The 14,994-nt window shown below is 50.8% G+C and overlaps 1 protein-coding gene across 4 annotated transcripts in view; it reads right to left on the bottom strand.

Annotated features, from left to right (window-relative positions):
* Nucleotides 1–12,633, bottom strand: part of TCOF1 (treacle ribosome biogenesis factor 1) — a 41,705-nt gene extending 29,072 nt beyond the window's left edge. For 2 of the 4 annotated variants that reach the window (XM_071210717.1, XM_071210719.1), the window contains exons 1-6: nucleotides 12,398–12,599; nucleotides 10,044–10,099; nucleotides 7,011–7,156; nucleotides 3,648–3,721; nucleotides 2,597–2,783; nucleotides 1,913–1,986 (exon numbers count right to left, since the gene is read on the bottom strand). In XM_071210717.1, coding sequence (XP_071066818.1) covers nucleotides 1,913–1,986; nucleotides 2,597–2,783; nucleotides 3,648–3,721; nucleotides 7,011–7,156; nucleotides 10,044–10,099; nucleotides 12,398–12,505 — 645 coding nt within the window. In that variant the 5' untranslated portion in view covers nucleotides 12,506–12,599. Of the gene's footprint in view, nucleotides 1–1,912; nucleotides 1,987–2,596; nucleotides 2,784–3,647; nucleotides 3,722–7,010; nucleotides 7,157–10,043; nucleotides 10,100–12,397 lie in introns of all 4 variants that reach the window. The other 2 variants (XM_058280973.2, XM_058280967.2) reach the window with 2 other exon arrangements.
* Between the last annotated feature and the right edge of the window lie 2,361 nt (nucleotides 12,634–14,994).

Below are 14,994 nucleotides of genomic sequence, written 5' to 3'. Positions count from 1 at the left end.
TAAATTATGATTAGGACTTTGATTGGGCCATGTCAGTGGGGCATTTAGTCTCTGCCTCTTGGTAGGCGGGGACTCAAAGAAAAGACAGGGCAGAGGACAGAGTTGGGAGTTTTCAACTGGAGCCTGAGAAGTAAACACAAAGGAGAACACAGAGGAACAGAGAGATGGCTCCTCAGAGATGGCAGAAGGCCCAGGGAAAGAGACAGAGCCATTCATCTCAGTCTACAGCTGGCCTTGTGGAGAGAGCACAGCAGCTGAGCCTGGAGAGAAACGGAGCCCAGGAAGAGAGGAACCCAGGAAGCCTGCACCCTCACAGCCGTCGGCAGCCGTCTTACCCCAACACATGGCAACAGACTTGTGCTTTATCGCCTGGTAACTGTAAGCTTCTACTCCAAATAAACAGCCTTTATAAATGCCAACAGATTTCTGGTATTTTGCATCAGTGCCCCTTTGGCTGACCAATACACAGCTCTTTTCAGACTTGTAAAATCCTAACATCGCCAAGGCAGTGAGTGCCCTACCTCCACCTGACACTGGCTAGACCTCACCTAACCCTGGGTTTCTGGGCGTCCATCTCCTCTATCTTACACCCCTTGTCACTGCCGTGAGAGCCCACGCTGGCCTCTGGCCCACCAGAGCTGTATGTTTGGCTGCCAGTTTCCCAGGGCTAGGAGAGGCCCCTCTCCCTGGGCAGGGCCTGGGGTGATGGAGCCAGGGCTGTCCTGCATTGAGGGCCCAAAGGTGAAGGTGGAACGTGCGGGGCCACCCAGGTCAGGCCTGGGGCGACTGGGTGCGAGGTCTCAGCCTTCACAGGCTTTTGGGTGAGGCGGGAAGGAGAGGCAGGCAGTGTGCTGGGCACCAGACCAATCCATCCCCGAATCCTGCTGCTTCTCTTTCCACAACATCTATCTAACTGGGGCGCCCTAGAACTGGCCACCAGCACCTCCTGCCTGCATCATCACTCCAATAAATCCCTGAACGGTCTCGCTGCTTTTATTCTGCACGGTCTTCCAAACCAGGCTGCAACGAGTGATCTTTCTGAAACATAAATTAGGCCCCCTTCCCCGACCTTGAAAGGCTTCAAGGGCTTTTCAGAGCCCTTAGGGTAAAACCCAAGCTCCTTCCAGTGGTCCCCAAGGTCAGGCAGCACATCTGGCCCCTGCCTACCTGACCTCAGCTTGTGTCACTTTCCCTCTCATCCATGAAATTGCAGATCAATGTTCTTTAAAAGCACCAAACTTCCTTTTGCCTCTCTGCGCAGGCTGCCCCTTCTGCCTGGAACACTCTTTCTGGCTTGCAACCTCTCATCCTGACTGCATCTATTCACCTACATCAGATTCCTGTTACTGCCTTGCTATCTCTGTATTTTCCCTTCATAACATCCGTCACCACTGGAGTTAAACATCTGAGGGACCCCCCACTTTTCCCCAGCAGCAGTGGCCCACCACTGTATTCTTCAGACTTGGCACCTGGTAGGGGCATAAGGAGTGACTTTTCCCAGGTCATAGTTCCAAGGAGGGGCAAGATCCCAGAACCATTGCAGAAGCCTCGCCCCACTCTCCCAATTCCACCCCATGCCAGCCGCACACTGGTCTCCGGGCCTTTGCCCGTGCAGCTCTCCTACGTGGAAGGCCCTTCTCCTCCATGGGCTTCTAAGCCCCGTTCCAGTGCCACTTCTCCCAGGAAGCCTTCCACCACCGCTCAGGCAGGACGGCACCTCTCTCCCACAACCCTAGACCCTTCTCACGGTACAGCGAGCAGCACCTAGCTCTCTTCCCTCCCCAGACTTTATCCATTCCAGCACCCAGTTATGCTGACATAGATGCTAAATTGACTGGAAGCCCCGGCCAGGCTCTCCCAGGAGGGTTAGAGATTTACAGATGGCAACTCCTAAGGATGGGTGACCATTTACCTCCACATCTGTCTCATCACTCGAACTAGAGGTGTCCTCACTGGAGCTGTCGGCTTGGCCTGCTGACGCTATCCCTAAGGCAAAAAAAAAATGAAGAGGGCTGAGGGTCACCCTTTCCAGACTTACCTGCCTCAGCCCCCCCAAAGCCAGCTGCTAATCAAGGTCTGGGGCTGAGCCTTTGCTCCCCACGGGTGCAGGGCCCTGTCTTGCAGCCCCACATCGAGCTGGGTGCCATTATTATCCCTATTTCCTTCCAGAGCTTGTGTGAGCTGTAAGATAATAGGTCCCAGACGCACGTGGGCCAGCGCCTGAGGGGTTAGAAAACCCTACCCACCTTCATATCCACCAAGGCAGGCAGGGCAAATGCCAGTTTTATATAAGAAATTGAGGCAACCTCAGGCCTCTTGGACTCGCAGCCTCTACAGTGATCCCTGTGCCCACCCGATGGGGACAAACCAGAAAATACTCCAACCACACGCCCAGGAAAAGCCTGAGATCTTCCCCCTGCTGACCCTCCCTCTTCCAGGGGAAGAGAAAATGGCCTGAGGCACAAGGGGGCCCATGCTGTCATGGAGACAAACATTTGAATTCCAGAATCTCCCAGAGCTTGATAAAGCAGTGTCCAGACCTACTTCTCAGCCCAAAGTCGGGGGTCTTGGCTCGTAAGAGGAAGAGGCTTCTCACCAGGCTTGGCAAGGGTGCCGAGGGCTGGGACGCTGCCCTCCTCTTCAGTTTCTGGGACCAAGGTGGTATTTGTCAAGGACTCTGCTGACTTCTTAGGTGACTTCCCAGAGAGAAGGTGGACCACCGCCTTCCCAGAGGCAGGGCGTGGGGTAGAGTTCACCGTGCTGCTGGCTTTCTTCGTCTTTGCCTACAGAGAATAAGAGGGACACACACATCTGGGTACGACGTGGTGAATTAAGGGCACATACTGCCCAGGACTGAATTCAATTCTATTCCTTCTTAGCCTTAAGAGTTTGGGCAAATTACTCAACCTCCCTAATCCTCAATTTCCTTGTCTGTAAAGTGGGACTCAAGGGGAGCGGGTGTAGCTCAGAGGCTGAGCACCTGCTTTGCATGAATGAGGTCCTGGGTTCAATCCCCGGTACCTCCAAAACAAAACAGTAAAAAAGTGGGACTCAGAATGGTAACTCCCCGTACAGAGGTGTTGGAAGAACTGAATTACAGGTTTGGAACGCAGTAGTCACTTGCTAAGTGGTGAGGAGCAAGTAGCGGTTTCTTGTGGATATTATGGATATTTTCAATTCTCAATTACATTGTTGCTAACACTCCAGGCAATTTCAGGGACACAGGCCTTTAAAAGTCTTTAAGGTTGATTTAATGATTGCCAGAAAATTTTGTTTTATAAAATTCTACAATATAGAAAATGCTTTTAGAGCTTTAGGAGCCCCAGGTGCCTTACTCACTATGGTATCAGTAAAGATGTGATGAGTGAATAGGTGGATACAGAGATAAAGGACGGAAGAAACTGCCCATTTGAGGTCCCAAATACGCCCGGTGGCCCACTGCAGTAGGCACTGCCCCCATCTAACAGAAAAGGAAACAGGCCCAGAGAGGCAAAGGACTCACTCGAAATCACCAAGTTGGCGACCCAAGAGGCTGAGATTTGAATGCAGGTTGCGCAACTACCGACAACGCTATCCTCCTCTGCCATGGGGGACTGTCCCTCCTGGGTACTCCAATTCCCAGTGGCTTGGAAGGTAGGCCCACTCACCTGAGCTTTTTCTTTCACGCTTGATGGCAAATCTGTCCCTATACCCGAGGAGTTGGTAGACACTAGTCTTGGGGCTGCAAGACACAAACACCCATTGGATGAGACAGATAAGCTTTTCACATCTAAGAATGGCAAACAGATTCATCCCACCTAATTATTCATTGGTATTGGCTGCTCGGTGCTGGGAGGATGATCTGAGGCTGAGCCCAGACTGGTGGCAAGGAGCTCTGTGATGCCTTTGCCACATCTACCAGGAGCAAGAGAGGAAACAGTGGCAAGACAGTGCCACTTTTGCATCCCTGGTGGGTTCTCAACTCACTTGTACACCAGACATCAAGTTCCCCAGAGGAAAGAACTGGTTCAAGCTCCAGCCGCGTGCCACCATGAAAGTGCTGCCCAACTCCAGGGGGCATCTTTCCCACAGGCTACCACACTGCAAGCCTGAAAGTTGCTCAGCATTACAGAGGTGGCAGTCAGGCAGCCAGTCCCAGGTCTACAGAAAGTGGCTCAGAATTTAAATGATTTCTTAATGGAGAGGTAGTTGAACTATTAGACTTGGGCCAGTTGCGATTTACAGATCCACGGTGTTTTGGTCCCAGGCTATTGTGTCCTTAGATCTCAGATGGGGAAAGACTCCTAAAAGTATGCTGTTAAACAAGAGAATGCTGGGAAACGGATGTGGCTCAAGCAATTGGGCTCCCGCCTACCATATAGGAGGTCCAGGGTTCGATGCCCAGGGCCTCCTGGTGAGGGCAAGCTGGCCCATGCCAAGTGCCAGCCACGCGGGAAAGGTGCCCTGCACAGGAGTGCCGGCCAACATGGAGAGCTGGCCCAGCAAGATGATGCAACAACAGACACAGAGGAGAGAAAATAAGAGTTGAGGTGGCAAGAGAATAACTGCCTCTCTCCCACTCTGGAAGGTTCCAGGATCGGTTCCCACAGTCGCCTAATGAGAAAACAAGCAGACACAGAAGAACACAGTGAATGGACACAGAGAGCAGACAATGGGGGGAACAGGGGGGCAGGAAATTTAAAAAAAATAAAAATAAAAATAAAAAAAGAGAATGTTGCTGAGATGTCTGGCATGATTCAATTTTTTCCCTGGTATTTAACTCCACCTCCCCTTATTTTTAAATAGTGAAAAATTTTAAACACATTCATAAGTAGCAAGAATTTAATGAGCCACCCAGCTTCAGCCAGTATCAACTTGTGGCCTATCTTATGTCATGTATCCTCTCATCCATCCTTCCCCATCATGTATTACTTGAAGAAAATGTCAAATATCATATCATGTTGACCACAAATAAATTTCAGTATGCTTCTCTCAATGAGGACACTTTTCAAAAAATATAACTACAAAACTATTATCACAGCTTGAAAAAAATCATTAATATCAAATAGCCAGACAGTATGAAATTTTAGAATTTTGGTTAAAAAACTAGTACATACATATGTACACATAGATGTCTGTAGATATAAAGAAAGCATTAAAGGCTACCTACTGGGAAACGGACTTTGGCCCAGTGGTTAGGGCGTCCGTCTACCACATGGGAGGTCCGCGGTTCAAGCCCCGGGCCTCCTTGACCCGCGTGGAGCTGGCACATAAGCAGTGCTGATGCGCGCAAGGAGTGCCGTGCCACACAGGGGTGTCCCCCGCGTAGGGGAGCCCCACGTGCAAGGAGTGCACCCATAAGGAGAGCCACCCAGCTCGAAGGAGGGAGCAGCCTGCCGAAGAATGGCGTCGCCCACACTTCCCACGCCGCTGACGACAACAGAAGCGGACAAAGAAACAAGACGCAGCAAAAAGACACAGAAAACAGACAACCGGGGGAGGGGAGGGGAATTAAATAAATAAAAATAAATCTTTAAAAAAAAAAAAAAAGGCTACCTACTAGTAGATACATTTACAGTGAAAAGGAAGCAGGCAGAACAGAAAACCTTTTGGTTTTTCTTTTATATATTCAAAGTTTGTTTTTTTTTCCTTTGGGAGGTACAGGGGAACCCAGGACCTCACACATGCAAAGCAGGCGCTCAGCCACTGGGCCACACCTGCTCTGCTCTTTGAAGATTTGTTTTCCATTTATAATTTTAAAACATTAAGCAAGATATAAAATCTATATCCATCACCAAATGCACTGAATGTTCCTTACTGATGAAAGCAGATGTTGATGTGGGAAGAGCGGGGGGGGGGAGGGAAAGTAGGGTATATGGGAACCTCTTAGGTTTGGTTTTGTTTTTTTTCTCTTACATTTTTTTAATGTAATGTTTTATGGGATCTATTTATCTAAAAAAAAAAAAAGACAATAAAAAAAGAAAGTTAAAAAAAACTATATCCAGTTAATCTCAAATATCTTTAAAAACATGCTCCAGAAAATAAGTGGAAGAATAATTGGCCAAATTATAGGTGGCAGGAATATGTTTGTTTGTTTTTTTCCTGCCTTTTTCCCTAAATACTTTTCAAATATTATATAATGAATACTCTACAATGAATTTGTCATCTTTTACAACCAGAAAATGTATTTAAAAATTAAGAAACTGGGGAAGTTAATGGCTGTGGCGCGATTGATTGGGCTCCCGTCTACCATATGGGAGGCCCTGGCTTCGTGTCCCAGGGCCTCCTTGTGAAGGCAGGCTTGCCCGTGCCCGCGGAGAGCTGACAGCCCGTGCCCGCGGAGAGCTGGCGCAGCAAGATGACGCAATAAAGGGGGACAAGAAGACACAGAAGACCATGCAGTGAATGGACACAGAGCAGACAGCAAGCAAGCCGCAAGAGGGGGGAGATAAATAAATAAATAAATCTTTTTAAAAAATTTAAGAAACCATCTTCTATGTAAACAAAAGTAACAGTACAATGTACGGAAGATGGAACTCTTCTGTAGAGTTACGACGGCTGTTGGGTAAAGCACAGGGAACCCTAGGAACTCGGGGAGAAGGGGCTGAAAAGATGTTCACTGGGGTCCCCCTGCCAACTCTCTGACCCCAAGTGCCCAGTACAGCCCCCAAGTGCTAACTTGTACATTTCCAAAAAATAACAGGAAGATCAGGCCACATGGAAGAGGTGTCCGCCAGCTGCCCCCCGAAATCTTTCTGGCATTACTTCTGGAAACGTGGTCTTCTCTCCACCGTCATTGGACTCCCAGGGGAGCTTGTAAAAAGGCAGTTCTTGGGCCCGCTGCAGGGGGTGACCACACGTACACCAGTTCCAGATGACTAGGACTCTCCCTTGGAGCAATCCAACCCCTTCCCAGCACTTGTTCCAAAAAGATGCAGGGTCGTGGGCTGAGCCCCGACCAGCACCCCCGAAGGGGGGCCTGCCCGAGAGGCCCAGATCCCCCAGCAGCACCCAGAACGCAGGGCTCTTACTCATCCTGGCTCCAGCAGCTTGGGCTTCTGCCTCCTCCTCCTCTTCCGAGCTCTCCGAGCTGCTAACGGGGTCTGACACCCGGGCCTTCTTGGCCTGCAGTGCCGCATCGTCCTCTGCCTTCCGCTTCCGGCCAACCTCCGAGGTTCTGCAGGGCAAGGGTGACCGACTGCACCAACTGGGTGACATGACAACTCCAGCGGATTTGAAAAGGGAGACCTTCCCACAGCCTCCCACCCCAAAGGAAACGAGCGCAGAGAGAGTTTAAACAGCGATGAGAACAGTGCGCGCACAATTTTGCATTCTGCACTTTCACTCATTTCATCAGGTGGGCTGGAAATCCTCTATTAGCCTTCAAGAGAATCATGAATGGCTGGTAATGTTCTGTACGAGCAGCAGCAGGTGGCGGCCCCTGAGCCAGGGCTGCCCGCCGCTGTGGCACTTTCCCACCGGGCTCCGCCCTCTTCCTGGAACCCCAGGTCCTCCTCGCTGTGGTCTCACAGGTCTCAATTCCAGCGGAGGGCGAGGCCCTCCCCCACCACCCCACCTTCCACCAAGCCATTCTCCACCCCATCACCCTGCACCCTGTGCTTCAGATCACTCTGTCACGCTCTCAGGCTCTTTTATTTACTTCCGGCCTCACTCCCCACCACAACAGGAGGGCAGAGCTGGGGCGAGGGGGGAGGGCTGGCAGGAACCTTTTCCAGCCTGCTCCGCTCTCCCCAATGCCTACCACACATTTCAAAGAATGAACCAATAAGTCACCCGTCCATGGTCAAGAATAAGTTTGGTGCACAGTGAGATAAGCCCCCAGGCCCCCGAGTGCCCTGAACTTTCAAGTATTATCACCTTTGACTCCCCAGCCCCGGCCTCCTTTGCTGAGGAAGCCACTGCCTACGCCCCGTGTTTCCAGCTGGGATGGACACTGCTCCTCTGCCACAGTTTGGGCAGCACTGCCTGGGGCCCCCAGTTCCAGGAGGGCCACTGGTCAGGAATCACCTCGAACCAGGTTTCATTTAATATATGCATCCAAAAGAATGTAAGTTCCACAAGGCTTTTTTTCTGATTTTTCTCTGCTTTGTTCTCAGTTACCTCCTCCTCTTTTAAATCAGGGCCCAGCTCATGGTAGGTACTTAATAAATACTGACTGGGGAAAAAAAAATTCTTCCAAGGGCCAGACAGTGTTTAGCACTTTATAAAGACCACTTAGCCGGTGCAATGAGCTATCGTCTTCGTTTTGCAGATGATGATACAGAGTCAGGGAGGACATGAAACTTGCCCAAGGCCACCCAGCTACCCGCTGGGTTTGGACCTTGCCAGGAACCACTAGGCGAGGCTGCCTCCAGGGGCGTGGGGGTCCAGTATCCCTCCCCTGTAGAAGGGGTTGGCAGCAGGGAAGGGTGTGTGGGCTCACTGAAACTGCACTCTGGGGAAGGAAGTGCTATGAATAACACCCTGACACCTGTGCAAGTTGAGAGGCTGAGGGAGAGGAAGTGCTGCCGGGGTGCCCTGGGCTCTGAGCTTGACTTAGCAGCAGAGGAGAGCCAAGAACCTGGGGGCTAGCAGGTCTTTCAGTGACCTTGACTCTCCACTGGAGGCCCAAACCTCCTCCACACCACCCCCGCCACTGCTTACACGCCCAGAGGAGAGGAAGCTCACCACCCCCCCTGCAGCATATCCCATTTCTGGACAGCTCTTATGACTGAGTGCTTGTATTCAGAAGCTGAAACTGATCTTCCTAAAACAGGTACATACAGGTCCCACGTCTGCATGCCAGGGCCCCAGGGAATGTGCTACTCCTTCGCCCTCAAAGACGTACGGGGAGTGGCCCATCACACCCTCATCAGTCCCCGTGCCATCTCTTTTCCCTCATGGACAAATTAGTATTCTCTCCCACTCTTCAGGGCACATGACTGTAGGTCCTTCACTCCCCTCATGACTGGCAGTCAGTCCAGTGCAGGAAGGGAACAGGATTATCCTCTCCTTCATTCTCAAACCATTCCTCTGTGGACACACCCTGGCATTAGTCCCCCTTCCATAAAAGGTATTAAGTTTTACATGTTTCACAGGCACTTCAAACTCAACATGACCTTGAAATTTTTCCCTCTAAGTCAGGTTCCCTACCAGCTCCCTGCATCCAAGTGCACAAGCTGGACACCTGCAAGTAACATGAAACCCCCTCTCGGACCCATACACAGATCTTGCTTTCACCTCCCAGTATTCCTGGAGTCCACTGGCTGCCTCTCTCTATCGCCTCTGGCATCCTTGCCTAAAGTCCCAACAGCTCTCGTCTGGATGAGGTCCACGGCCCCCAAGTGGGCCCTCCAAGCTGCAGCCAGAGTGACGATCTGATCCTATCACTCCCTGCTTCACTCTTCCATGGCTCCTGCTGCTCGAGGTAAATTCACAACTTCTCACCAAGATGACCAGGCTTTGCATGGGACGGACCTTGCTGACCCCTTGCAGCATCATCTGTATGGCCCCTGGCCACAGGCACCAGAAGTCCTAAGCACATTCTTCCTGCCTCTCCATACTGATTGCCTAGTTCAATCTCCTACTTCCTTCAGCAAGCAAGTCCTAGATCACCTCAGAGAAGCTGCTCCTAAGCTCCCAAATGAGGAAAGACTAACCTGTGCACGTGGCTGGGGCACCAGGTACTTCTCTTTTGTAACCCTTCCTACCATTGTAATTTTACATTCATTTTTTTCCTTCTCTGACTCATGTCTACCTCCCTGACTACAATGTTATCTCCGTGTCTGTTTCATTCATTACAATGCCTGCATACGTAGAACAGGAGGGCCTGGCATTCAGTAGTGCTCAATAAATGTTCACTGACTGAACAAATGACAAGATGCTAAGTTTTTGTCCTTAAGAGATCACATCTTTCAATGACCCTTCCCACACCAGACACACTCAGACATGTGACCTGGCTTCCTGGGGTGACAACAGTGTCTTAGACAGGATTAGGATTGGCTTATTCCCAGCCAATTTCTTGGGATGTCCCTACTCCACCCCTTCAGCCCCATCAGACTCACTGTTGCCAATGTGTATAGATGTCCAGAAGGGTTACAGGCTGAGCCAGGAAACTTTTCTGCAGAGAAGTAGAGAGAGAGCAGTGATTAACCCCCCAGCACAGGAAGTGCCCACCCTGGGCCCAACTCTCCCCAGCCTCATTACCTGCACGGACAGCTGGTTGAAAAGGGGGCCTTTTTGCTCTAGGAAACATGCCTGCTTGGCCCTGCTAGCACCAGCCAAAACCTTCCAGGGACAAGCAATTCCAGCTCAAAGCTTTTGAGACAACATCTTTGGTAAGCGGCACCTTTGAGAGGCTGGAATGTTCCAGGCTAGCACTCACCCACCTCCTAGCCTCACAGGCAGTTTCCACAGTAGAGGCCAGGAGATGGGGCTTTTCCCACCTTGCCCTCTCAAACAGGCCTTCAAAGGTCTGGCTGGTCAATCTCCCAAGGCATTCAAGAAGCACAACGGCAGTTCCCTTGTCTGCTGGGAAGAAGCTGTGCCCAAATGGTGCCAGTGCCTTGGTGGAAGTGGAAGAAACCAGATAGAATCCAAGCCTTTGGAGCCAAGGCCAGGGGGCCTACTCTCTGCAGATGTCAAGAATCTGGGGTTTCAGGAGCTCTAAGGAGTCTGAGTGAACAACATGGGGGAGGACAGAGGGCTCACGACCTAGGCAGAAAGGCCCCGAGAGTGTGCATCTGGAGTCACGCAGCCTGAGTTTTGAGTCAGAACTCCTGTTAACTGGCTGAGGACCCTGGGCTAATCCCCTCACCTCCTTGAATTTCAGGTTCCCTCGTGACACAGAGAGGTCAAGTGTCAGCCTCACTCTGCTATGCCCCAGCACACTGGCCTCCTCACTGCCCCTCAAATGTGTCAGGGCATCCCCCCTCTCCCCTCCCATCCCCATCAGCACATTGCTGTTCCTTCTGCCTCCAGTGCTCTCTTCCCTGCTAGCTGCACTGTATACTCCCTCCTTTCCTCCAGGTCTGTCCAAAGGCCACCTTCTCAGTGATGCTTCCTTGCCCACTTTATTTACAGTTGTACCCCTGACACTCCTTATCCCCCTTGCCTCCTTTATTTTTATAGTTGGCACCTACTATCCCTTGACATACAACATGATCAAGTTATTTTTTATAGCTGTCATCTGCTAGAATGTACATTCCCTGAAGGGAGGACACTTTCACCTGGGGACATGCTCCAATGAAGACGGCCACTGTCTCTTGTCCCCCTAGCTGCTAAGTGATATAACTGGAGTAAGAGCAGCAACCAAGGCTCAGGGAGGGTTGGGAAAAACACCAATAATATCTCAGGGCCCACCACTCTTTGATTCCTTTGGGAGGTGGCCTGAGAGCAAACACTAGGACCAGTGTCCACACCCTAGGAAAGGGATACTGACTACTCACCAGTTTCAAACCCTCCAGTGGCTTCCCACTGCTCTTAGAATCTAAGACTATCTACAGGACCCACCCAGGTTAGGACCTTGCACCCTCTCCTGTCCCTTCAGGGACCTCTATCACCCTGGTCCTCCATGCCCCAGCCACAGGGGATTTTGCAGAGGCCAGCACGTATATAACAAGCTCCCTCCTACTACAGGGCATTTGCACCTCTGCCTGGAATATCCACATCCTTTCCTTCAGATCTCAACAGTCACTTCCTCAAAAAAGCAGTCTCAGATATTCCTTGTGACAGGGCCATCTGCCACACCGTATCTCTGCACTGAATCTCTTAAGTCACTTAACATAGTAGGTTTACAGTGACTTTTTGTGATTCTTTGATTTACGTCTGTCTGCCTTACTAGACCATAAGCTCCAAGAGGGCTGGGGGAAAGTCCTTACCATACTATCACCAGCACCCTGGCGTCATGTTAACAGTTGCTACTTGAATGAATCAAGTGTAAAAGGCTGCCCCACGAATTCTATCCCAAAGCTGTCCCGCTCAGTACAAAGTAGCTAAGGGCCTGAGCTCCAGCTCAACTAAAAGGTGGCAGGCTCCTCTGGGATGTCTCTCTGGGGACTTGTCACCCTCAGACACACCACAACCTACTTCCCCTGGGGACTGAGCCGGGCCACGTGGTCAGAGAGTTAGGAAAACTTTAAACTCCAGCTCCCAAGAAGGAGGTGGAGGTGAGAGGCACAGGGATTCCAAAAGCCCTGCGCAACGGATCACATGCTCTGGCCCGCCCACTGCAATGATGGGGAAACTGAGGTCCAGAGCGCCCGGGAGCCGCAAAACAGGCAGAGGCTGCGGCTCCTTCGGGCCCCCGGCCCACTCCTGAGCACCGCGCAATCCAGCTCCCGGAGGCCCGCCAGGCAGCGTGGGGAGGGGGTGTGGGCCGCTGCTTTCCGGATCTTGCACGCGGCCCTCGCACGCTCACCTGCCCGCTTTGCTCCTTCACTTCCCGCGCCGCGCGCACATAGCCAGCGTGCAGCAGATGCTGGTAGATCAGGGGAAGCAACTCCCGCCGCTTCCTGGCCTCGGCCATGCCCGCGACCCCCGGACAGCCGGCTCACCTGTACGCCCCCCTCCCCACTCCCCGCCGCCACTTCCCTCGTGCCCTTAGACCTCGCGCGTCCCACTTCCGGCTCCTCCTTCATCCTGGCCGCTCGGCGCGCCGGGATATGTAGTCTTTTCTTCTCTGTGTTGCCGCCCCCTTCCTGGCCAGTGCAAGGGGCGGAGACTTAGAGGGCAACAAACCCTCCCATAGGAGGGGAGGGAAGGGCGGGGTTTGGACTAGCCCCGCCCCCGGGCGGCCATGATGTGTAACTCCCTCCACAGAAAGTCTTAGGTTTGCTCTTTGAAAAAACTTCTCTTCTGTTAGCCCCCCCGCCTCCCCGCTGCAACCGGGGATTTTTCATCTCTGAATTCAACCGATCTGCTTCTCCTTCTAGACCCGAACTTCTGCTGCCTCCCCCTGTTTATTCATGTCACTTATTTTTCGCGACCTATAAGCCAAGCACTACTTGTCATTAGTTTGTTCATTCATTCACTCACTGATTGAACAAATTGAGCAGACTAACTTGGGTTAGTACCGGGCTAAACTGAGGAGATAAAATGAAGAATAAGACATGGTGGCTGCCCTAACAACAAGGGAGAGAGAGAGAGTCGGTAACCAAGCAACGATAGTTCAATTCCTTCTGTGCTTGGTCAGAGCCAGGCACAGCCTACGGGAGCACGGAGGAATGGACACCTCACCCCAAAGAGGCATCTAAGCTGAGTCTTAAAGGTCCAGCAGGGATTTCTCAATGAAGAGAAGAGGATTGACACTCCACGCTGAAGGCATCGCATGAGTATAGAAGCAACCCTGGTGTGGGCAGGGAAACCCATTTCTGTGCTGCCGACTATAGAGTTTGGATGGAAGAGGGATAGAGTACCATAGAGTGAGGCTGGAAAAGGGCCCACAAGGGCCCCATGCAGAGGTAGGACTGGGCAATGGACAGCCTGTCTCTGACTCGTTTTGTACAGGAGAATGACATGGGTTTGTGTTTTTAAAATATTGCACTGACCAAAGCTTCAAAGATGGATTTGTGAGGCACAAAATTAGATATGAGGCTGCTATAGTTGTTATGGGGATGTTGGTCGGGTGTGAATGAGCTAGGCTGGGGAATATTTAAGTAGTCGTTGTTCTTAATTTCATGAACCCAGTTGAGAATATGATGAGAATATGAACCACCTTACTCTAGAAAATTTTGAATGTGTACAGATACATGACATTTTCCACCCATTTTCAGATTCAGATATGCACATATCTGTACCTTCTAGGGTTAAGAACCTCTGCTTCAGGAAGACACATGGACAGGACCAGGTGCCTGATTGGTTGCAATGTGGGAGGAAGAGGGAGGAGACTTATCTACAATCAGTCAGTCAGCAAATTTTTGTTGAGCACCTACAATTGGACACAAAACAGTCTCTATCCCTATAGAGTTCACACGCTAATGGGAGAGACATACATTAAACAAATAATTAGCCAGATATGAGGAGTAAATGAGTTCTAAGCAGAAATGCTTAGAAGAGTGCCTAACAATAAAAAGTGCTATGTGTGTGTTATTATTGTGAAAGCATTGAACAAGAATGAGCTCTCGTTCTCCTTGGGGGTTAGAGAAGGATTCCTTGAGGAAGTGATGTTTGTGAGGAAATCCAAACTATGACTACAGGAGGATGGGGGAGGGAGAATCTTGGACAAAGGGAAGAACTTGTGCAAAGGGCCTGAGGCAGAAAGTACAATTGTGGGAGGAGCTGAAGACAGACCTTCGTAACAGGACCCAGAGGGAGAGCACAGGACTTGGGGAGGCAGCAGGTGGACGAGGACAGATTCCACATTAAGCATGTTTCTCTTCATCCTAGAAGCGATCAGAGGCCAGTGACAGTGGAAGCTGAAGGGGGTCAGGTTGGAATTTGAGTTTTAAGGCGACCAGCGTGAATGCCCAGTGGAGAATAGAGAATTGGGTATCTGAGCAGATGTGAAGAGAACATTTGGGGTTAGGAGTGCAGGCACACATCCAGGGGGAATGTAACAGTGGCCAGAGTAAGGCGGTAGCAGTGGAGTTAGTGAGTGATGGAAAGTTAAAGAAATGGAGTTACTGAAGAAATAAAATCATCGTAGAGACGGGCTAGAGTGGGAGAGTGAGGGAGATGGGGTGTCAGGATGGACTTTGAAGTTTCTGTGCAAATGGGTGGATGGTGATTTTCACTGATGTAGGAACAATGAAAGAGGCCTGGGTTGGGAGGATTGAACAAGGGGAGGTGGTTGAGACAGGTGAGAAGTGTTAGTTCTACTTTGGACATATTGAACTCGAAATGCCTTTGAGGTATCAAAAGCAGATGTTGATTAGACACTTGGGAACAGCATCGATTCAACATAGAGGTCTGGGCTAGAGATGGAGATGGGAAGATCTCAACAGAGAGCTGGTAACTGAGACTGTGGATGTGGTAACCAAGGCTGTGGATGAAGACAAGATTGCCGACATTGAAGAA

This window comes from Dasypus novemcinctus, chromosome 2, assembly GCF_030445035.2.
Source record: "Dasypus novemcinctus isolate mDasNov1 chromosome 2, mDasNov1.1.hap2, whole genome shotgun sequence".
NCBI classification, from domain to species: Eukaryota; Metazoa; Chordata; class Mammalia; order Cingulata; family Dasypodidae; genus Dasypus; species Dasypus novemcinctus.
This window is presented reverse-complemented; position numbering and strand designations above follow the sequence as displayed.